The following is a 25,237-nucleotide window of genomic DNA, read 5'->3' as shown; positions in this document are numbered from 1 at the left end:
GCATGGAACCACTGAAAACCACTGAAAACGCTGTAGTGCATATGCCAAGCCTGTACATGGTGCTGTATTGCTGTCACAGAAATGCACTACAAGAGAAGAAGAAGCTCACAGAAAACTGACACAAATTTTCTTCTAGTTGCCCTTCTGGTTGTTCTCCGTGTTGGATTTAAGAACATATGATGTGTGCGTTTCGCGGTGGTGGTAAAGGAGCATCAGATTTTGCTGTAAAAGCCATGACAAGCTCTTGAGCTTCTGCAGCACAAACACAACCGTGTAGTCCGCCGTGATTGTTTTGGCCAGACCTGCGTAGGCGCCTTAAGGGAGCTATGCTGTGTGTGACGTAATCATTTCAAGAAAGATGCGGATAGCCGTCCACGCGGAGATGAAACGGTAGTCGTTCACGGATTTATGCACTCTGGGACCCGTTTTCAAAAAGTATCGTTTACAGTCACTCAAAACGCCGTTTCCGTGTGGATGAAACACCGATACGACAAAAAACTTTTGCATATGTGCCTGAATTCGTCTCCTGCTGGACGGGGCCTTAGAGACAGGATGAGGAGCTCGGACATCTGGGTGGAGCTCCAAGAAGAGCTGCTGCTCCTTTGCATCAAAAGGAGCCATTGGTTCAGGCGTTTGATCAGGATGCCTCCTGGACGCCTCCCTGTGGAGGTATTTCAGGCACATCCAACTGGGAGGAGACCCAGGACTCACTGGGGGGACTGTGTATCTCATGGGTGTCTGGTTGACTCGCTTGGCCTGTGGACACTGTGACCAGGGTAAGTGGGAGAAAATGAAAGAACAGATGCACAATCTTCTCACACTCAAATCTTACGTGTATTTGTCTAATTTTTGACTAATTTTGCTGTCAGATCTTTTTTGATTGTGATTAGTAATGGAACTAATCACATTTCAACTGCATATTTGACATTTCATGGTTTGACATATGAAAGCACCTTTTTAAGCCTATACTGACACGTAAAACTCTTGCCAGTATCTCGTTTGGGAACTTATGTTAAAAAAAATGCATATTATGATGTTAATTATTAAATATAACATTTAAATGAGTGTTGTACTGCTATACCAGTGAGGTCTGAAAGCATTTCATTTTCTGTGAAATATAGTACATCACACTGCAGGGCTGTGCTTTTTTATTACTCATAGCACTGGTACTACAGAGGTTCATTGTCTTGTTGCACAAGATAAAAAAAAACCTTGCAGCATAATACATGTAATTTTGATGACAAGAAGTTAACTCCAAGGCACTCTATTCAAGCATTAAAATGCCTTTATTTTCACGGCATGGTCATGCGTAGACCTTAAAAACTCACTTCAACGCATTTCAGCATCAAGCCTGCATCAGGAAGTCAGACAAACAGAAGCCTGGAAGCTCTAAGTTCTTTTGAAGTGGTCTTGCCCATAGGAACATGCCAACTGGGCATAGACAGATCCGTCAACATGTCTGTACAAACTACTGAAACATTTATACTTGCTCTTTTCCCATGGTGATTTTTATTCTGGATTGACCAATGCCATCAGTTCACTGAAGCTTTCTTCTTCCACAAAACATAACAGGAGCATATCTCTTGTCACAAGTTTCATTATTAGCAGGATAATCTTCTCTGCTCTGCTCTGCTCCTTACAACCAACAACAGCATACTGCTGCTAACAGGTTTTATTTTGAGTCATATGTCCCTTATGGAATTTCCCCTTATCTTATCTTGTCTCTTGTGAGTTACCGTAGCTGCTGTAAAACAATTATTGTTGCTGTAATCCAGTTTGCTGTGCTAATAAATCCAGAGCCATGGCTGGTGAAATTAAACCTCTGTGTACCATTTATCATTTTCTTAATTATTATTATTTCTAAATAAGTACACTATATTGCCAAAAGTATTTGCTCACTGCCTTGACTCTCATATAAACTTAAGTAACATCCCATTCTTAATCCATAGGGTTTAATATGACGTCGATCCACCCTTTGCAGCTAACATTTGTTTTACACATCCATCTGGAAAACCTCTCATACACAGCGTTTGGGAAAGGGCAGAGGCTTTGAAAAAAATCCATAGAGAACTGCATCACACGAACCATGGCAACTGTAGACATGACAGTACATGACTTTTGTTGTTTTTGAAAACAAAACAACGCACTGCTGTTCCTTGTTTAACGAAGAAATTTTGTCAAGTTCTGATAAAACTGACTTTTTACTAGCATCCATGCTAAGCTCTCCTGCCATATCTGCACCAGTCTCTTGTTGCTGCTTGCTTACGTAATGATGTCTGCCGCGCCTGAAAGTACTGCCCCTCATCGCTGGTTGTTCCTGTCACTTTCTAACTGGGCCCAAAGTTCAGACAAGAGCTTTGCAAGATGGATTCACCATTGAGAAACACGGAAACAGGGCATATCTAACTGCACTGCAAGGTTAAGAGCAATCCATTCTTTCACAAATGTTTGTAGAAACAGTCTGCATGCCTAGGGGCTTGATTTTATACACCTGTGGCCATGGAAGTGATTGGAACCCCTGATTTCAATTATTTGGGTGGGTGAGTGAATACTTCTGGCAATATAGTGTATATTCAGAAAGTTTGAGTAGACATGTAATGCTGAATCAGTGGAAATATAGTGGCTTAAAGCAGCCTGTGCACAGTGGAACATTACTCCAATAATGATGGCTTGTACTCATACCCATCCCTACAATTAACCTCAGAGATTTTCTTAACAAACTGGTCTTTGTTACAGTTTAATTTTCTAATTTCTGTTCTCTTATGCTAAGGGCAATTTATTCCTCTTTGAAAAAAAAAAATGTTTTTAGGGCACTTTAGCCAAGCCGCCAAGACTACAACAGTATTGAAATGAATGAAAATGCCTGTCCCTGGTTAAAAGTGTCCCCATTTGGACCAAAACTAGAATACAGCCTTTAGAATACTTCATAATGAATTCAAATTAGAGCCCATTCTCTACCCCTGACTTCTTAATGAAGGATCCTACCTTTCCTTCTGTTCATTCGTTAAATTAAGATGGTCATTGTTCTCATCCTTAACAAAAAACAAAAGCACCAAAACAAGCTGAAAAGATAGGTGTGTATCTCAGGGTCATTGTCCTTGGTGATCATAAACACAAGACATTTGCATAACAATGCATCCTCTGACGGCTTATTGCGGCAAAACGTCCCTTAAATCACACGTCAGTGCAGGACGGTTCATTTGTGTCTGATATCTTCACTCTTCCGTCATTATTTATGACGAATAAAACGACGTTACAATCTGAGCTGCACACATGGCCAACTGTTTCTCTTTGTTTGAGCTTTTCCAGACCACGAGGGAAAATAAGTAAAGACTTCAAGCATCAGTAAGCACGCCATCATGTGCTGTCAGCGACTGAAATAAATTTGCCTTTGAGTTTCCCCCGTGGGCCCATGACACGCTGATGATGCAGAATAGGTCACACAAACTGTCCAATGAATGAGCTTCCTGTCAGTTCCTGAGACTTTATGTTTACAACTCTGGGTTTGTTTGTAATAAGTCAGTATGAAGTCTAAATGGACTAGAACCAAAAGGAAACAATGGATCATTTTTTTCCTTTGCTTCAAAATGAGGGAGGCAAACTACAGGCAGAAACAGGCAGAATAATGAGGATATAAAGGAAGTGCACTCAAATATTCCTGTCTGTGACTCTATCTCTTGGCCCACAGTTGACCTGCATTAATAAGAACAGCAGCACAACAAGGTGCAGCAGATATGCAAAGTATTTACAGTTTCTTATCTTGATTAATGAGCAGGGAGCATTTTCTTATCACCAACATGCTCTGTGAGAGTGTGTGGCACATGGATGGGCAAAATACTAACAAATTTACACATGCACAAAACACAGGAGTGAGGTGTGTGTGTAATCTCTGTCCAAAACAGTCCAGATACAGCCCACAGCTCTGATAAAAGCTTCCAAAGAGCTGCACTTCATTATCAGAAAAAGTGCTCTTTTCTCAGTATTTACTTTCACTTTTCTAATGTTATTATTTCATAAAGTCTAGTGGAGATGATTGATTTCCTGTGCAGCTTGATTCAGCACACTGAAGAAGCCTTTGACTCTTCTTTTCATTTCATCTTTAAAGAAACACATTGGACACACCTCCATTAGGTAATCATTTCCCTTTCTTCGGCGATAACGCGGCGACGTTCCTCCCATATGCCTGCATTAATCAGCATGTTAATAACCTTCCTCTGCCTCCTCACAGCTGAACTCAACCAGATAGCACATTCTCTACAAGGATGAATTATGATGGATTCTCTGCACAATACACACATAAATAAAATCATCATTTGTGTCTAACAATATATCGGGGCGCTGTTATCCCAGATAAGCAAGTTTATTATACATGGAGGATAAGAATTGTTTTTTTAAAACAGCCATTCAGGGTAATTCCTTTTTTAAAGAACCCTGATGATTGGGCAAACTAAACTAAAAGTCACAACTTTTAAAGTTTTTTTTTTAACTGTTTGTCCAGGTAATCTGAATCCTACTTCACACACAAAACCTCAGCATGCATGTTTATTTAAGAAACTGGTCTACAAGGTGTGATGATGTTTACCTTTCTAGTTTCAGATTTGACCTTCGACCAAAACAAAAGTTTGGCTCACACAGAGGTTTCTTTAAGATCTGTATAACTTGACTGCTCATGTTGTTGCCTCTTGTGTTTTTACTGATTCTGCCAAGTTACACAAGGCCATAACTAAGACAAGAGTAAAAGGCATTTTAAGCACTAGTTAAAACAGGATAATGGCTCACATGACAGCTGGTTGCCCCAACTGTTATCTGACATGTGAGAACCTCCCATACAAAGAGTTTGGGAAGGATAGGAGTTCTTAAAAAAGTTCTTGGAAGGCGACTGGACAAACTTTTTGTCTGTCTCATTCAATATGGGCCAATTAGAGCTTAATAAAAAGAGGTAGTCAGACATGTACAACTGCAGCTGAAACCTGAGCTCAAACTGGAGCTGCCATAATACATGAATGGCTGAGTTTGTTGGTGAAACTCTGAGAAGAGTTTCTTGCTAAAAATAAAGAAAAATTCTCTTCCAAGAGGAGAATTTAATGTGGCTCTTCGCTCTTGTTTAAATAACTAAATGTCCAGTTCTGATTAAGCTGCAGCTCTACTACTGCTACATCCATGCCACCAGCTACCACAGCAGCAGCCACTGTATACACTGTCTAACCCCAGTGGTACGATCGCAAACTCATACCAAAGAGTGCTAGGAGAAAAGCAAAAACATCTTTTCCATCATGTAAAGCTTTCCGTGCTGTTCCTTGGGTTAATTTCATGCAGAAGTGTGGTCCACTTCTGATAAATCTGACGCTATATTACAGTGTCAGTTTTATCTTGCAGGTGGCAGCCATTGCTATCGGCTTTCAATATTACTAAAGCCTGCGTAGCTGCTGTCTCATTCTCCTAAAATGACAATGATTGGTCAGAACTGTTTTCAGTTCCTTACAAATGTGGGTTGGAGTATTCCAAAACGAATTTGTCTGATGACAGGCTGGCAAATCCACCTTCTTTGAAAGGTAACCATTATGTGATTAAGCATGAATGTTCCCCGTTATAGCCCTGCCGGCCTGTTCTCACACTGCTCAAGCACAAGTGGACCCAAGAATGGATACAACATCAAATTCTAATATAGACAAGTACTGTCATCAATTTGTGGTTTATTGTGAGTTGTTTTGGTCAGATACAGCCCTTAAACTCTCTGCGAGGGATAGTCAAGTGGCTATGCGGGGGTCACATGGCACCTGCAGGTTAATTTAAAAAATGAATATGTTGTTTGTAAAAAAAAAAAAAAAATCTGAGAAAAAATTGGATGTACAGTAATTATTTCTATTAAACTCTACATATTAATCACTAAAATCAGTGCATTTATGAAGTATTTAGACCCCCTTCAATTTTATTCTCAATACACTCAGTACCCCATCATGACAAAGTAAAAACAGAAATTTTGAAATTTTTGCAAATGTATTTGGAAAAAAAGTGAAATATCACATTGACTTAAGTATTTTGACCCTTTGCAATAATGCTAAAAATTTAGCTCAGGTTCCTCCCATTCCTCTGGATCTTTGCTGAGGTGTTTACCTCACCAATAAATTGATTAGACATGATTTGGAAGGTCTCACATCAGACAATAAAGAACTGGTGACCCCCAAACTATGAACCCACTGAACTTAAACACTGAATAACACATTAACAATCTGTTTGTTTATCTGTATGATTCCTGTTAAACAACAACCCCCTTTGAGATTTCCCTACATCCTCAGCTGTCAACAATCCAACTGATAGGTCAAACGGTCAAATCAATGCAAATGATTAGTGAATCAATAAATTATCTAAAAAGTAGCTATCTTTAAACTTCAGCATCTATTCTTACATGTTAACAAAGGAATAAAAGAACTGTTCTATAATGTTGACCCATAAATGTATGCCGGCTCCAAAAAGGATATGATTAATGGGGGGCAGCCATGTTTACACAAGGTTATGTCAGACAGCTTTTCAGCTGGCACATCCCATTACTCGTGCACAGTGGCCTGCATCAGATAAGGGCCTGACAGTGACACAGTCCCCTTAGTAATTAGCAGCACAGGAAGGAGCCAAGGATCAATGTGTTTTCCATTGGAGGGATTCTGGCAAAGAAGATCAATGAGGGAATCAGAAGGGATGGAGGGCGAGAGTCGCACGAGGTTTCAGATGCAGTGTAAAAAAAAAAAAAACAAGTGCAGACCTGATGCAATGATTATTTGCTCTTGCTAGATTGATTTCTTGTTACTGTGTTAAAGTACACTCACACTCACATTTTACCCATTAAATAAGCATTACTGGTCCAAAAGCAGAGAGCACACTTAGCTCTCTCTCTCTCAGGAAGATTATCTGCTTGAAATGTATGAGGAGAAAGCTCTTGTATTCAATTCTTCGTCCTCGTCCAAGGCCGTGGTATAATGGCTGCCTGTTGCTCTGTAGCACTCCATGAATACGGAGTGCTGGGAGAAGTTTTAGCTCAATTATTTAGACTGTAAATCTGCAAGGTTATCTTGAGTCTGTGTGAGCCCTGAAAGTCAGGAAGTGCGAGTGCTGCCGATGTAATGATAAAACCAGTGAGGCGTTTCATTACTGCCACGCCACTCGGAGCTTTAATGTCATTGACACCCCGACATCCTTTACAGTATCCTTCTCCCTGCATCCTTCAGGCGAAGCTCCCTCTGTCCTCTCGCTGTGTGCTGTTTGCTTCTGGTCGTGAGTAAATAAATGGGTTTTTCTAGGCTCGGCACTTCAAATTGATTTGCTTGCTCAAACACTTTGCTCTTGCTCAGCACTGACTAAATGACTCTGCCGTCATTGATCCATTGACACGGCATGTCATCTCAGATCTACTTGATTTTCTTTTCTTTTTTTGGACTTTTCTTGAGAATTTCCCTAATGCATGCCTGTTAGAATGAAGTTTAGAGCTAAAACTCTGTGGTTTTCTAAACTTTTATACCAGCTACTTGATTTTGTTTTTCATGAAAAACTTCTGAACTCTCATCTGTTATACCTATTATCAAAAGATTATAACACCATTCTTTCAGGCAGCCAGACAGCACTTCATAAAGTGAAAACACTTTTTATTTCTCTGCCTCACAATGAAAGTCTCCTCAATCCTCTGCTCCTAAAAACACTCGGCGTTGTTTGACAGAAGTGGGTAAACTGAAGGCTGAACTGCAAGTTCACCTTATTTGTCTGAGTAATTCTGCAGGCTTTGATTTGAGTAGATGAAGCACAATTGGCCCTAATTGTTGGCATTTTGAAAAGAGATAAGAGACTTTACCTAACCTTTTTTATCTTTTCTAGAACAAATCTGCTTATGCAACAAGAGATTGTGACCACCTACACAGAGAGACAAGAGAATAAATGCATAAAAGGTTTTAAGAAGTAAAACAAAAATTACATAAGTCTGTTTGAATGAGGTCCATAATTTAATAACATGACACAACTTTCATCAGGGGCCTGGGGGACATTCAGTGGTCAGAATAAATGTCATGTAGGTCCTTGTATCTTTTGGTCATTGGATTCACGGCTCTGAAATTGATATTAAGTCATGAAAAACAAGTCCTAATTTGATTGTCATTTACAATTACAAAAAATCACTATTGCAATTATCTACAGTTTTCTTTTTCATGATCAAAAAAAGGTGAGTAAACATACAAGAGTGGTTTAATTTTCCTTATCACTGTCTTATTGACAGTTTTAAGACTAACATGTAACGAACATGACAAAACTCTACATACAGACCGATGGTTGCATTAGCTTGTGGCTAGCTTTGAAAGAGAGTGGACGGGAGAATATGTAAATAATCAACAATATCATGCAAAGCTGATGGGTTTTAAGTATGGCAGAACTAACTTCTACTGCAGAACTAGTTTATGCATGTATACGTGATATGTTTGAGTAGTTGTAGTAGCTGTCTGTTGTATTTGGTTTATGACAAAACCACCGTCAAAATGAGGAGGTCCACCTAAACGTCCATGCTATTGAAAAAAATGACCCTTTTAGGTCCTAAAATTTAAAATCATGATTAATGACAGATTAAAGGTGTTACTTATAATGATAAATGATAGCACATATTCATTTACAAAATATTTTTCAAAATAAGAACAAGCTGTGTTTATACATATTTTATGTTATGTTTGTTCCTTTATTACCTCTGTCAAGGAGGTTATGTGATTGGCAGGGTTTCTTACTTTGTTTGTTAGCAACATAACTCAAAAAGATATGGACTGATTAGATTTTGGAAGTGATCCGTCTGGATCCAGGAATTTTTTGAAGGATTCTGTACTACTGGGAGATGGGGCTAATGGCGGAGGTCTGTGCTCTCTGAGTGCTTTTCTAGTTTACACATACAGTCATGTGCATAAGTTTTAGGCATGCAGGGCACTAAGGATTCATCACTGGGCCTGATAAGCCACAACCCTGGCCTTGGGGCGTGGCCAGGGTCAAGCTCAACACCTGCTGACACACGTGTCGTTTGAAAGGTTTGAAACCTGTACCTTAGGTCGAGCTTACTTGCCACATTCATCCCCTACCACACCCTAAAGGTGTGGATTCTTTCCTCATACCACTGGTAATATGCAAGGACATCCAGACTATAGCCTAGGTTGTGTTAATCCTCCTCCCTGTTCAATGGTGCCCTCAGGCGGACTTACTTGCCATTATACACCTTACTTCAGCCTCAACTTTTGGCCCAAACACAAAGGTTCTGCACAGTACTGTATATAAAACTCATGTTTCATATTGAATTAATATCTTGTTAAACAGGTAATAAGTATTTGAAGGTGTTTGAAAGTGTAAGGACATAAATTAATGTGTTCACATATCAGGGCTGTCTAATCATTACATTTTAAAAATTGGTATACATTTGAATTTTAAATTAAATGTATTTTGGATTTTTGTACTGCCTCACACTTCGGGTAATTGACTTCCTGTTTGGATACAGACCTGGTTTTATTTTGAAAGAAAATGAACTTAACCCCAGAAAAAGGAACTTGGTATGGATTGAAAAGGAAATAAGAGAACAGTTAAAAGCTAAATGTTTGGCAAAACAAGGTGCAGAGGACATTTGACTTGTCCACTCAGCTTCCTGTAATGTCATCCCCTTGGCTGCACATGGACATTGCAGTGGCTTGACCAGAGTGTGCTGAAGAATTGCATTGTGATCAGGGCAGTAATGCTGATAGCTGTAATATGTTTACATGTATGTATGTATATTCATATAGAACATAAACAGCTGCACGTTCCTTTTACAGCTCGGTATTTACTTGTATGCAACTTACCTTTATTCTAAGGCTTTGCTGATAAGATCTGCCAAAAAAAGGTCCTCTCCTTCAAACACATCTTTCGTCCAACCAGAAAAAAATCAACATTAATGGAAGACATTTTCCTGAAAATATCCCTAATTTAATCAGAAATAGTGCAGTTAAACAGAAAATTAATCTTTTTTTCAGTTTCCCCAAACTCATACACCATTCAAACTTTTTAGTGTGTCTCTGACAGGAGATCTTCACAAGCATATTCCAAAACCAATCTACTTCACATTTGTCTCTGATATTAAGAGACTCCCATCCAAATCACCACTCACATCCAGGGCTGATGTGAATTTAAGGACTCCCAAGAAGACCCTAATAGCTCTGTGATGCAGAGTTACAACCTCGATGTCCCTGGAACCGCCAAAGACCAGAGGCACCAACAAACACTGGACACACATGAATTATTAAGCTGTGTATCAGTGTGAGATCCAGGATTACTACAGCAGTTTACTTTGTATAAAGGCTATGAAGCATTAAAGTTGACCTTCACTGGAGGTAAGGAGTCTAGCCCAATCCCTGAAAAACAGCCCCATACCATTATCCCTCCTGCACCAAACTTCACTGTTGGCACAATACAGTCAGGCAGATAATGTTCTTCTAGCATCTACCACACCCAGACTTTTACTCTTCATGCATTTTAGCAGTCGTTGACCCTCCTCTTTGATTTCACTTGGCCTTTCGCTGTTGTTCCTAAACGCTTCCACTTTCTAATAATATCACTAACAGTTGACTGGAATATCCAGCAGGGATGAAATTTCACAAACCATCTTAACGCAAAGGTGGCATCCATCACAGTACCAAGCTTGAAGTCACTGAGCTCTTCAGAATGGCACATTTTGTATTAAAACAGCTGAATTCAATAATTAACAGGTGTGTGACTAATATTTTTTCCCCCTTTTTTGTTTCATTTTCTGTGTTTACTTAATCGGATTCCTCTTCATCTTGTTTGATATTGCGTCTCTTTCTCCGATTCATGTGATTGTCTATCATTGGCTACAGCTGATTTATAGTTTTGACCACACCATAGCTGTTGATTTGTAAGCCTTGTTGAAGACTCACCTGGCTTCTCTTTCTCTGATTCATGTGACAATTTCTCATCAGCTGTACTTGATAAATAGATGGCCACACCACAAATGTTGGTTTGCGCGTCCTGATGAAGACCTCAGTGTTGGAAACACATCAGCTTTTTGAACAATTTAACCATCATTATAAAAGCCGTCCAATTTCCTCCCTCATGTTGTTTTGAATGCCTGCAGTGTACAGTCACCTTTTTTTTTTTTTTTTATTGTTTTCTTAGCAAATCAGACACTTTTACAAGAAAAATGTATCTACTTTGATCATATCAAGCAACTAGGCATCACCTTTTTTCCCCAACACATGCTCTTTATTTGAATATAAATGCTGAAGGGTAGTAGTTATATCAAGAGAAAGGATCTATAATATTTGCAAATTCACAATACCCCTTATAAGATTAAAAATGCTTCTTTCAAATGAAGTGTCTGAATTTTACATGGCTAAACAAATACAACAGAGTCTTATCAAATGTTTATGTATTCCTTTATGCACTTTTATTTGTTGCCAAATCTTCATGAAAGAAAAAAAAGAAATGCATTAACTTCAGTCAAATTTTAATGTTATGCAGCTGTGATCTGACATCAGTTGAATTACGCTACTTCTTCTCCTTCTGAATGGTTAAGGATTGTCTAGAACATACATGATCAAAAGATACTAAAGATTAAGATATGACTGCAAATATGCAAATCCTGTCTTCAAAGGTAGCTGTAAATTGTCATTTATGTGTCACTCTTAATGGTTGTGATACTGCACTGATTGGTTGTAGCACTGAATCTAGGAGAGACAAAGCAGTAAGAGTACATCAGTGTCCCTTTTAGCCCTACTTTAGCCAGAGATTCAGATATGATTATTATCTACCGTCCTTCAGTTGCCCACATGGGGTCAGCTCACTGACACGGTGTTCATTAAGAGCCGCTGTGTTACCGGCGTCCACCAAGAACAGCTGTTTTGATTGTGCTTCATCTCACCCCACACATCAATCCACTTAGCACAAACTCATGGGGTGTTTCATTTCTTTTCCCCCGCAAACAATGACGTGAATATTGAGGTGACAGTGAATCGAGAGAGGCAGCAGAGGGTTTATAAAACACTTTGAATGTCTGGTCAGAGGCTGGCCGGTTCACCTGGTCACCAGGTGGAGCTAAAATGCTGTGGATCACAGTGTAAGCTCTGTCTACATTAACCCAGAGCACAGCACATGCAAAGAAATACATTCCCTTCAACCAAGGTCAAGCTCCACTGTCATTAATTATCACTTTATTATCTATACCAGCAGGTCTCAATAGAGCTGTGCTGCAGCTCAGATGATGTGTTGAAAACGAGGAGCGTCTCACAGCGACTGAGAATTGGATCCATTAAAAAAAAAGAAAGAAGCCATCTGATCGTAGACAGCTTTTGTCCTGTGTTTCAGCATTATCTGTGCAAAGTGAGTATTACTGTTAACCCTACTTCAAATGTTCCTGTGATGAGTATTGCCAGCCTTGACTCAACTACTCCAGAGACTTATCCATGAAGGAAATAAAACAAATGTAATGATGCAGCTCTTTAATACAAACAAAAACAAGTACCAGGGGTCACTGCAAGCTATTCCACGCCTTTATGGATGAGAGTTTCTATACTACAAATATTTTTGTGAGTCTCAGCCCAGAGGGAAAGGAAAAATACAATGATAGGAACAAACACAAAAGACATCATTGCACAAATTGGAGTATAACAGCTTAAAACACGAAGCGAAGCTTATTCTGACTGACTTAAAGGACAGAAGAATATGAGTTTGGTGAATACGCTTCTGTCTGCCTCAGAAATGGAGTTCAAAATCAGTGAGAATTAAATCCAGGAGAGTGATCTAAAATGATTCCCATCACCTCTTGTAATAAAAAATTAACAACACAGAAGGAGACTGCCTCACTATCATGTCCCCAGTGGACCATATCTCCACAGCACCAAGGTTCCTGTGACACCATGCTCAGGGTAGTAAGCTCAAAATGTTGTTTTCTTATTATACTGTTATTTCAGGCTCCACTTTCATATAAAGGGTGAGATTCTGACAACTGTTCTTATTAAAGCCAATGCCAATAAAAGTGACTAAAGAGACAATCGCTACTAAAAATACAAGGAAAGATGGGACATTATTTTGTGTTGATAATAATACATCAAAGAGGACAGTCTACTCCTGCCCTCTTGTGAAGTCTTTTGAGATAACTTGGTTAATTAAAAGCAGTACTTTTAATTAGGGGTGTACCAATGTATCAGTTCAACAAACTGATATTTGCCATGTTGAGAACCTTCAGCCATCTATAAATAATGTGGCATGAACTAATATCAGTAACCATTATTTATTTGTTGTGTCCAATTAATTTAATGCTTGCATTTGATAAAGCTAACTGCAGAGTAGGAGTGGGCGACATATTGACAATATGCAATGTATTACAGATTTTCCATGTAAGATGTAGAAAACGACTATATCATGACCACTGAGTATAAATAACGTTCTCTAACAGTCTCCTTGCTAGCCTGTCATGTGTTTTGATGCTTCCGACTAGCCACTCTACCATAAACTCAGATTGGTGAAGGGCTGCAGTGATGGTCAAGGAAAACACAAAGACGGTTAGGGTCCTAAAGGATAAAGCTTTTCTATTTTATCAGACTTGGGACCCTTTCTTTGATTATCTTGGATCCACTAAATCTCAAAGGGTGAGATCAGGACTGATTGACATGGCCTGGAGAAAGTGACAGGGAATCACAGCTTCATAGGCTATTTTGTTACAGTATACTCTTTTTTTTCTCTTTAACTCAAGGTTTGTCATCTAACATAGACTTCCTAAACTCCCAGGGTTTTAAATTTTATTTTATTTTATTGATCTTATCTTTTTTAATGTTTTCTTCTTGCTGTCTGTCTTATTTTTTTTTAATTGTCTGTTGGCTTTATCCTCTTTTCAGTGTTTTGTACAAGTACTACTGTGTAGTGCAGTTATTCATTTATCCATGCTTTGCACATAAAAGTTCAATAAAAATATGTTGGGAAAAAAGAGGGTTAGGCACCTGGACTCTAAAGATTGGGGTTAGGGTAAGCTGTCAGCTGTGAGGCCTTTTATAGAGAGCTGTGTACCTTCAAATCATGTCTAATCAATTCAATTTGACACAGCTGGACTTTAGAAGGTGTAGAAACATCACAGAAAAAATCAAGAGGTTGGGGAGATACATGAGCTAAACTTCAAGTGTTACTGCAAAAAGTCTGAAAACTAATGCCAGTGTTATATTTCTGTTTTTAAATTTTTCATGAATTCGCAGAATTTCTTTCTTTCTTTCTGTTTCCACTTATAATTATGAGATACTGAGTGTACGCTAAAGAGAAAAAAATTAATTTAAATAATTTTACTATCACCCTGCAACATAAGAACATTAAAAAGAGTGACAGGGGTCTGAATTCTTTCTGAGTGCACTGTAACTATAAAGATGAACAATTTCTCTGAAGGACAACAGCTGGGGAATTAGGAGGAAATGCAAGCACTCATCTAAAAAAATATATATAACCTTAGTTGATATTTTAGACAGTGCAAAAATGAATTCAGTGGGAAAACTACATTTTGTGCCTTAAAATAAGATATAAATGTTTATGGAATTGTTGTAAATAATACCCTTAAATTGGCTAAATTATGTAATATAAAATATCATAAACATTTTTGACTCCTAACCACATATTTTCTGTTATGTTTGTTTACGGCTCATTCATAAAACACATTACAGTCAACAGGTCACTTTAGATTTACTCACCTATGAAGTTGAGGTAGCCTTCTCCACCCAATCCGTGCGTGATCAGGCGGATCATCTTGTGCAGCTGAATGCCACGGTCGATGATGGGCGTCATGGCAATCAAGGAGCTCATGTTGGTGTACATCTCCTTGTCCATCAACCAGAATGCCAGAGTCTTATCTCCGACCAGAGCCTGGAGAGGCACGTTTAATGTTATCATTCACAGGAAGTTAAAAGAGATGCTGTTTTTGCAGTGAACTTAAATTTTGTCACAGTTAACACACCTGATCGTGACTCTCTGCGTAGGCTATGCAATTCTCTCCATAGCGCCTGTTGGTCAGCGTGTGGACGATATTGCCCATGTCCCACTCCTCATCCTTTAACTCCTTCAGGATCTACACATTGACAGAGAGGGCTTATTGAAAAAGGGTTTGATAGATGTGTAGCTGAGAGATCCAGCCGGCTCTGACTGATGTCTAAAGCTCACTATTTCAGCTCTGGCAGTCTTTCTACCTTTCCAAGTTTTCTCTGGGTTACACTTCTTTCTCAGATCAATCTCTGTTTTGACATCTCTATATCCGCACTGTGAGTTATGTCTACCTTTGAATGGCGGTAATGGACTTTTTAATAACTTCACTACAGCCCATGGGTAGTACGGCATCAGCTCTCCCCACCTGAGATGGGCAAGGTCAGAGCCCCTCATCCAAACTGAGGGATTCCACAATAAATCCAAGCGTGGAATCAATGCCCTGCCACTGGCCTGCCTACATGCACACTTCCTGCCAAAGGAGTCATTTTGAGAGGTCAAATCCAAACAGGGAGCCACAGAAACACACGTCTAGAGCACATCTGCCCACACAGTACTGCTATATGGTTGCTGAAAGTGATCCTAATCACTGAAAGAGTTACACAAGCAAACAAGAGTGGAAGATAAGAGTAAAGATTACTTTACAGACACAGAAAGGATTTCATAAACCAGAGAAGCTAGAAAGCCACAGCATATCAATATCATCCAATGTGGGGAAATAAAGACTTTATGCCCTCTAAGAACCCTTGGTGATGGACATGCGGCCGTCTGATTGGTGGGGGAGTTGGCGAGCTCATCTCAGTGACAGGCTGCAGTCTGCTCGCTGGAATTGGCTGTGACAGCTGATTGACATGTCAGGAAACCTTTATATTACTCTACAGACCCATAATCCTCAGAGTAAAGAGAGTAAATTGTGCCGATCAATACGTCTGAGATGAACTGGCTGGTCCACCTAAATAGAGGCGATCCCGCTCTATATATCACCACCTGTTAACATTCACTCCTTCTCACCTCAGCCTTGTGTGGCCGTATAAGTCATTGCCAACAGCACCAGAAAAACCTCAGCAAAGGACTGTTCATCTGCATAAAATACTGAGTACTTCCTCTGAGCTTTGAGGGCTGTTTCTGATCCTAAGGAGAAGCCAGGTAAACCATTCTTTTGTTTTAGTATGACATCAAAAAATGCTGAAATTCCACTATGATAATGATATACTTCTGCCCAATAGAATCACATTCAATTAACACATCAACAAGCTGGCTTTAAAATAGTGTTTTTAGCCATCACAGCTGCCTAGACCGGTTTGCACCAGCTATGTGTTAGTTCAAATGTAACATAGAAGGGCCAAAGATACTGGAAATAAGTGGATTTAAATTATCTTTTATTTTAGTGATACAGGAAGTTCTTCCTGATGAATGCACAAAGTTTGTGTATGCTTAAATATAGGCAATTAACATTTCGATCATACAATCATAGTCTAAATCCTGTATATTATGGATTCTTATTCATGTCTCTCCAGTCTCTTATCTCACTGCCGAGCCATGATGAACTCCATAACAGTTATGTCTTCCAAATATGTATTTATTTACTTGTGAGTTTGTATATTTTTTCCACAATGAGCCGTGTTGGACTGGGAACAAAATTTGACCCTGGCATTTTCATACCAGCCTCTCAGAACTTGTCAAATACAACATAACTGCATACACCATCTCTGTGTTCCCTTTCATACCTAGGTCTACTTAATTCTTCGCCATTATTGTTACATAGCTTAGAAGTAAGTGCCATGCTGAAAATTTTGGCTTATATCGGCTGCAAATACAGGCCAATGTGGCCCAATATTTACAGCCAATACCAGCCAATGTTTACAGCTAGTATAGGCTATTATTTACAGCTGATATCGAGCAATATTTACAGACGATACAGGCCAATATTTAGAGCCAACATAGGCCAATATTTACAGCTAATAAAGGCAAACATTTATAGCCAATAGGGGCCAATATTTAAAGCCAATACGGGCCAATGTTTACAGCTAGAAAAGGCTATTATTAACAGCTGAAGTAGAGCAATATTTACAGATAATACAGGCCAATATTTACAGGCATTATAGGCCAATATTAAAAACCAGTAAAAGGCTGATATTCATAGCTAGTACAGGCCAATGTAAAAGCTGATACAGGCCAATATTCACTGCCTCTATAAGCCAATTTAAAGTCAATAGAGGACAATATTTGCAGCCAAAATAGGCCACTTTTACAGCTAGTAGAGGGCAATTTAGATAGATATTTTTAGCCAATATAGACAGATACCTACAGCTGATATAGGCTTGTAAATAGCCTATATATGCCGATACTCACAGCTAATACAGGCAAATATTTACAGGTAATAAAGACCATGTTTTGCAGTCAATATACAGCCTGAACATTTACAGTCAATACAGAAATTTACCAACAATATAGATCGATTTTTACAGCCAATGAAGGCCAGTGTTAACACTTCATACAGATATTAACAGCCAGTATAGCTCCATAATTACAGTGATATTGGCTTATATCTACAGCATATGTACAGACCTTCAGCTATTGTAGATTTTTCAAGCTGATGTAAGCAAATATTTACAGCCAGTGTTAGCCAGCATTTACAGGCAATTTAGGTTAATATTTATAGACAGTATACCAAAAGTAAATACTAACACAAATGTTCATATCTGCTAATACTGATGATTAACTACTTTAAGCTAATATCTGCTGATACCCATATTATCAAGATAATATTATGCTTCCTTGTTGCATTTATTTTCCTTGAATTTTGGTTGTTTTACACACCAACTCCATCCTGATTGTTTAGTTCCACAAAAAAGGCACATAAGAAAAATAAACAGCCCACAACAAAGAAGACCTGAGGAGTTAAGGGGGTCTAATAGGGCTTATGCAAAATAACAATGGTCATATATTTAAAAAAAGATAAGAACACGATTTAAAACACATGGAAAAAATACAAATTGAACTTTCTATGAGTTTTTCTACCTTGAAAATGTACCTTGAACACATTTTACAAAGCAGTTGGCTTTTGGCTGTATATTGTTTATGAATATTATGACAGAAAGGTCAATACAAGCCCTTTGAAGACCTCCATGGGATTATGAGCGAAGGTTGGAAAATTGATTGAAAAACATCAGGGAGAAAATGTGATGATTAAAGAAAACTTACCAATAAACATGTGAAAATATTAGCATTATAAATAATTAAAACATGAAGCATCCCCATAATTAAAGCAGATGCATCATAATAGCAGGGATAAAGAGAGTATCCTGTATGGGTAGAAAGGGTAAAATGCATACTGGACAATAATACAATACAGTAGTTAAACTATGGAGAGTCTGAAAAGTAATCCAGACTTTAAAACTGAATTTCTCTCCTGCAGCTAAAATGCAACACCAGCTGAAAATAAATAAATCCTCTAAATGCTGTCTCCTTTTCTTCTTCAGCAGCTCCAATCTAAAAGCTAAACAACTGAATGTGCAGGAAATACCCCGGAGATCATCCCGGCCGCCTCCACATCCACGTACAATCAGACACTTTACACTTCCTTATGAATCATTACAATTCAATTCAACCGCAAAAGTGGTCTGGGAGCAATTAATCTGGGAGTGGGACTGTCGAAGCGCAGACAGGAGCGACTGGGTTGACGACTTCCCCACCGCCAGCTCACCCACATCAGCCCCAACCAGCCGAGCTTCCTGGCACCGCTGACACTCCACTTCATCAATGATAATGAGCAGTGCACAAATCTTACTTTACAAGCCGGCTGTCAGGAGCCAACCAGAGTGCCCAGATTAATTAGGCAGAGCCAGAAATAAAATTTAAGAAAAAAAAAAAAAAATCGAGCGGTGCAGGATGAGGTCACTTTGCTGCCACTGACACGCCGAGACTGATTCGAGAGCCTCTCCTCCATTTGAGGAGTCAGACGCAGAGATGTGTTCAGGGTGAAGCTCTTCTTCTACACTTGGTGGATGCTGGCAGGCCTGCCCACAGAATTGTCCGTGCCCCTGACAAACCCAGAGAGCAGACAGTTCTGATCTGTTGATCAAATCAATGCATGTGTGTTGAATCAGCAGCATTGGTGCTAGCATTCTGGCTAACAGTTATTTCAATTTGGAGCTAAAGGGGTGTCAAGCCATTACTGGGGTCTGATGATCAAATTATTTTATCCTTCAACTTTAACCCTTTTAAATCACTAGTTCTGCCCATTTTGCTACATTTGTTTCCATAACAAACATTTTTACACCTTTAGGCCACTTTTAAACCATTTTTGACACGTTTTTCAACCCTTATTTTGCCATTTACACTGCCCATTTCTGCCACCTGTAGTAATTTTACTGCCACTTTAAACTCATTTTGTTCACTTTGAACCCATTCTTACCACTTTTTAACTGCTTGGATCTGTTTTTTGCTTTTTCAACCTTTGCCACATTTATATAGTTTTTGCCACTTTTTAACTACTTTTCGCCACTTATTTCCTCAAAATTATTGTCATTTTAAAACCATTTTTACCATTTTCTTAAACGCTTTTCACCATTTTTACAACCCATTTCTGCCTCTTATAGCTAATTTTTTTCTCCCCTCAAACCCATTTTTGCTACTCTTCAACCACTTTTCACAATTTTTCACCGCCAAGTATTGTCTCCTTTCCCCCATATTTGCTGCTTTATTCCTGTTTAGCTCTTTGAACTTATTTTTGCTACTTTTGACCAATTGTTGCCACTCTTTAAACCCTTTTCACCACATCATTTCACAAATGTTAACCTTTTTAAACCTATTTTGCCACTGTTAACTGTTTTTTCCCATTGTTGCCACTTTAAACCCATTTTTGCCACTTTTAGCTTGCTTTTCACTGTTTTCACAGTCTGTTTTGCCACTTATAGCCAATGTTTTACCACTTTAAAACCATTTTTGCTTCTTTAAATCCAGTTTTGCCCCTTTTTAACTTTTTTTCAACATTTTACCTCCCATTTTTTTGCATGTTTAGATAATTTTTGCCATTCAGTGGCTTAAGCCATTTATTGCCACAATTAACCATTTCTACCACTCTTCACTCTTCAATTTTCACCACTTTCTCCTGCCAATTCTTTCTACTTTTAACCCATTGTAGTCATTTCTCACTTTAATTCTGCAAATATTAAAGTATTTTTCCCTTAAAGTTATTTCAGTTCCTTCTACTTTATTTTCTGGCATCCTGGCTTTTGTGCACATCATGGTTTAGCTCTAATAACTTTGACATAACTTTCCTAATGTTTTAGTTGTGTGTGCCCATCACCATTGTTAACATTACAAATAAAAATGTCACTTTTTTATAAAAATGGCTTTATATTTTGAGAAAAGTTGTATTGTTCTACGGAATAAATAAATAAAATTCTTTTTGTTGCCCTGGTGGAAGGGCTGATTCTTCAGGTTAAGTGCATATTATGGTTATCACAGATTAAATTTACAATGGACCATGATTTTGCTAACCTCCATGTGCCCCCCATTTGGCTGGGCCCCAGAAACCTCTCCCCTTCATCCCCCCTTATGGGCGGCCTTGGCTGCCGGAGCATCCTTCCTCTGCTGCTTCTGCAAACACAGCTGTTTGATGTTGCTATGGGGACATCCTCTCTTCACACTCTCAGTGTCGCCCGCAGAGATGAAGGTGTGCAACACTTCGGCCTCCAGATCAAGCTAATACCTTCCTAGCTTCACTTTTTCACAGTTTGGGAAATTAATGAACTTTCAGCCCACGCACATGTCTCTGCCGGAGGCCTTTCTCAACTCAACGGCGCTCCTCAGCTCACCTCACAGTTTGCTTTTCGCAAGCTTTTCTGAAGAAACCTGCACTGTCTAAATCCTGCTCTTCCTGTTAGCGCTGTACCAGGGAGAACTCACAGTGCAATAAGCAAATAAAGTAAAGCAGGATGAAGTTGTTACGCTGCCATTATAGGAGGCGAGAGGATGTGACACCATGGGTGCATGGGGTCAAAGAGTTTTAAAGGCTGGGGGTGAAGATGCTCACATGTTGACATAAGCAAGCTGGAATCCATCGCAGCTCTCCTTTAGCCTGGATTTTATTTAGTCATGTTAATTGAAAGTGTTTCCAGGATGATGGACAGAGCAAAGTATGTGGCCCAGAAATTGATTTTCCCCCTGAAACTAATGAGGAGAGAGCTGTGCCTACTGATATTTTCATTCAATTAAAATAAATGGAGGAACAGAAACAAAAAAATCGGGACAATTGACACAGAGGTCATTCGAGTTAGGGAGCTAAGAGAAGCAGAGGGATGCCAGAGAATTCTCTCCATCGCCTTCTCTTATCCAAGCTGCGACCAGCAAGCCCTCTACCTCCTCCGCCTCTAATTGTTTCAATTACATCTCAATCTATTGTAGCTGGAGGGAAGGGGGCTTGTTAAATGAGAGGGCTTTTGTAACATTATCCATTAGGAGTGACAGCATTTTATGGTTATAATCAGATCGAATCATCCAAACTTGTGCCGTGCGTCTTATCTGGTCCTCTCATTAGGATATCTTAATTTTTCACAGCCTGTTGGTCCTCACAGCCTTCTGCAGCCAGTAAATGAGTCATATCAATCAGTCATGCTGAGGACGAAACGCAGCGTGAGGCCTCGCTGGAGAGACTCATTGGTGCACACATGTGAATCTATAAATAAGCTCACAGCCCCGCTGCTCCATCTCTTTGTCTCTCCTTCCTTCTGTTCTCCCAGCCTGCCTCTCTCTCTCTCTGTCTGTCTCTCTTTGTCTGTCTGTCTGCCATCCCAGCTCCACGTCTCCTTCTCAGCAGCACACACCTCACTGGAGGCTCCACTTCAGTCCATTCAAATCCCTCCCTAATTGACACTCTGTGAGAGGAGGCGAGGCTAGCCCTGAGTGCACTTCACTGACTACACCACGGCGTGTTCATATGAATGCTTCCCTGCACAGAAATACAAGAATCCTGCTGCTCACTTGCTCTCCCCCCAAGCTTTACCATTCACACAGCATCAAGACCCCTCGGGGAGGCAACAAATTTAATTGAAAAAAATGCAACCAGTACCAGTATCTAAACGAATATTGCATCGCAAGCAATATTGTTTGAAAAGTAAAAGCAGCAACACCGTCTCCAGAGGCGTCCCGAGGATAATCCTGTGAAAACTCTGCTTACCGAGGAGGCTGCGTCTCAGCGGTGCAGCGCTGCCTGCCGCACAGCTATTGCAAGCATCAGTGAGGAAGGTCAAGTCTGGGACTATCTCCCTCTCCCCTGCCCCCCCATCTCTCTGCCCCTTTCCTCTCCTCCCTCCATCCTCACCGCTGAGTTAAACCCACCGCTGTGAGAGACAGACTTGATTAACGATGCATAGACTTCCCCCATCGAGAAACACAAGAAACTGTCGAGCACAGGGACGCATGGGGCGCGAGGTCACACACTCTGGTTTGCTTTTGCACCAAAATATGAGTAAATAGAACTTTTGGTGTGGGCCAGTAGATGAAAAGAAGCAGCGTTTCATGAATCTTACAACAGATAACCTCTTTAGGTATTCCGCAAACGGCGTTTTTCCTCAAATATCAAACAAGGGAAGGCCTCTCCTTGTTTCAAATACAAACACGCAGACACATGCACTGACTGGACGGAGTGGGAAACAATCCACATTCATCCAGCAGCCAAGCCAAACAGACTGACACATCCCCAGAGATAACCTGCTGCTTTTGTCTGCTTTCCTACAAATGTACTCTCTGAAGCAATATTTGCAGGTTTAAAAACAATCAAAGCCACATACTGAAGCTGAATAATCAGACATTTTATTCACTTCACAAAAACTAAGACGCTCATTAGGAAGGTAAGTACTGATCCAAGGTCTGGAAGGTGTCAACAAGAGGAAAAACAAGGTTCAACAATTTTATTTTCAACTGAAGCGAGACTATAAATGAAAGAATTGAACATGGGCTCCTACACACTTTTAAAAATCAAACTTAAGACTTTTTAAGATCTGACCAGAGAAAAATAAAACCACTTTTTGCACAGTAAACTGAGAGGCATGAGATGTCTTCATATGCTGAAATTTTTCTGATTTAATAAACCGTTTACCAGATGTTAAATGGTATAAGGTGAAAAAACCTCTCTCGGTCATTAACATACAAATGTGATGATTTCTGGCAGATGTGATGTCTCTATTCTGTCAAAACACAGTCTATTAATATTTATCACAACATATTTCTGGTGCTGAGCAGATGTGCTGAGTTGATTGTAAACAGTTTAATTGCTAAAGGAAAACGCTTTTTTAAATTATTATTATCAGGGAAGAACTGATACGGGGGGCTTGGGGTCCTCCTCCAAGAAATTCAGAACATCCAACACTGAAAACCCTAACTTAAGGAGAATATTTATACAGCAATCTGTGGAGGAAGATGATTAAACCCATTGCAGGTAGGCTGGAAAACAAAACTTGGATAAGAGCAAGTCTTAGTATCTAAATGGGATGATTTTAGCAGTCATATTTTGGTAGGAAGAGTCTAATCTAGTGAAGATGGTGATGAACTGAACATGCACATTAGTGTAATTGTGCAGGTCTTGCATCAACAATGCTTCTGCATTATTGTACCAAATGTACTGTATTCTTATCAATGTCTGTTAGGTTTTCTGCCTGTTCTGTTTGTATTTATAGATTTATTTTATGTTTGTTTTTTCTATGTGTTTACCATGATAAAGGCAATTAAAATTTCAATTATAAAAAAGAACAAGTCTTAGTCAAAGTGCCAGCTGAAATTTAAGACCTCTCACTGGTTTAAAAAAACAACAACAGACTTTTAAAGTCTTTTAAGGCCTTTCAAATGCTGGCACATTTCAAGGATCTACAAGAAACTCTGACTAAAGTAATATTAGTTCTGAGAGGAAATAAAAATCCTCTGACTGACACAGGGTTGTCTATCACACTTTTCGCTCAGATTAAATGTTAACAAGATGAGCTGAAGATCAGAGAAAGTGAGAGAAATGAAAAGAAACAAAGATTTTAAACCTGCTTTAAAGTTGTTTTTGAAGCCCACCTGACAAAAAAATTAAAAAGTGGAGAAAATCTGACTACTGACATGTAATGTCATTTTTGAAAGATCAAGCCTGTTTGTCTTAATTTGACTTTAAAAAAAAAACTGTTATGGATTTCATTTTATACTTCAATATTTTATTATGTTTTTAACAAGACACAACATAAACAATGAAATATAAGAAACATTGCCAGCCATTAAAAAAAATCACAGGTTACAATATGAGTTACATAGGAATTTTACAAATTATTTTAGAATTTGTAAAGTAATCAGAGCGTACGGTTAAAGAGAGGTACATGGCATTTTAATGAGTTGAGACTGTTTAAGACAGACCACCAGAGGTCTTACTTATTCAGTCAAAATTTTTAGTATTTGACTCTTTTATATACTCTTGTGTTCCTGTTTTTATTTTTAGGTCTGTGTCATTGGAGAAGGTTTTATTTCTCTGCATACTTTTTTGCCATGAATAAATGTATAAGACATGTTCGTCAGAATTTAGCCACATCATTTCCTTAGAGGGGCGGAGTCAGACAGCTCATTAACATTTAAAGCCACAGACACAGAAACAGCTCGATCTGAGCAGGGCTGAATCAGAGGGGTTTAGAGATGTGCAAAAATCCAATATTTGGGTATGTTTCAGGGACCTCTGAGACCAGTGTAAACTTGTCTTGAAGGGGTAAAAATATAAGTCAATCTTTCCATCTCTTGAATTTCTTTGATAATTTCAACCCAGTTTTCTGTTGTGGGAGGATCCATCTGTAACCATTTAGAGCGATGTGTCTTCCTTTAATGTCTTCAGGTAGAGTACCCAAATAAAGTAATGTGAAAGTCAAAGGGAACAGCTGGCAAAGAATTTGTTGCACATTCGTCAAGATATTTTTCCACAATAGTTGTATCTTTGGGCATCTCCAGAAAATATGAAAGTGATCTGCCTCATCACACCCACAAACAGAGTCAATTCAGAGCAAGATGAAATGTAGGACAGCTAGTTCTAGACAAAACTAAAAATATCCCGATCCACATGTTCAGCTGTGGATCCTGTATTGAGAATTGTGGCATGCACATTCGTTTTGCTATTCTGCATGCCATCATACAGAGATAGACTTTCAAACCTAATGGCTGCCAGTTACTAACAATGTTTTCCCATTGTGGACCATTAAGTACTCTCATGGTG

The 25,237-nt window shown here is 39.1% G+C and overlaps 1 protein-coding gene across 3 annotated transcripts in view; it reads right to left on the bottom strand.

Moving 5' to 3' along the window:
• Positions 1-25,237, bottom strand: part of gbe1b (glucan (1,4-alpha-), branching enzyme 1b) — a 149,682-nt gene that overhangs the window by 48,649 nt on the left and 75,796 nt on the right. For all 3 annotated transcript variants that reach the window (XM_041813757.1, XM_041813765.1, XM_041813773.1), the window contains exons 11-12: positions 14,984-15,094; positions 14,721-14,892 (exon numbers count right to left, since the gene is read on the bottom strand). In XM_041813757.1, coding sequence (XP_041669691.1) covers positions 14,721-14,892; positions 14,984-15,094 — 283 coding nt within the window. The remainder of the gene's footprint in view (positions 1-14,720; positions 14,893-14,983; positions 15,095-25,237) is intronic.

This window comes from Cheilinus undulatus, linkage group 2 (assembly GCF_018320785.1).
Source record: "Cheilinus undulatus linkage group 2, ASM1832078v1, whole genome shotgun sequence".
In the NCBI taxonomy this organism is placed as follows: domain Eukaryota; kingdom Metazoa; phylum Chordata; class Actinopteri; order Labriformes; family Labridae; genus Cheilinus; species Cheilinus undulatus.
The sequence above is the reverse complement of the archived record's forward strand: the minus strand, read 5'-3'. Positions and strand labels throughout refer to the sequence as shown.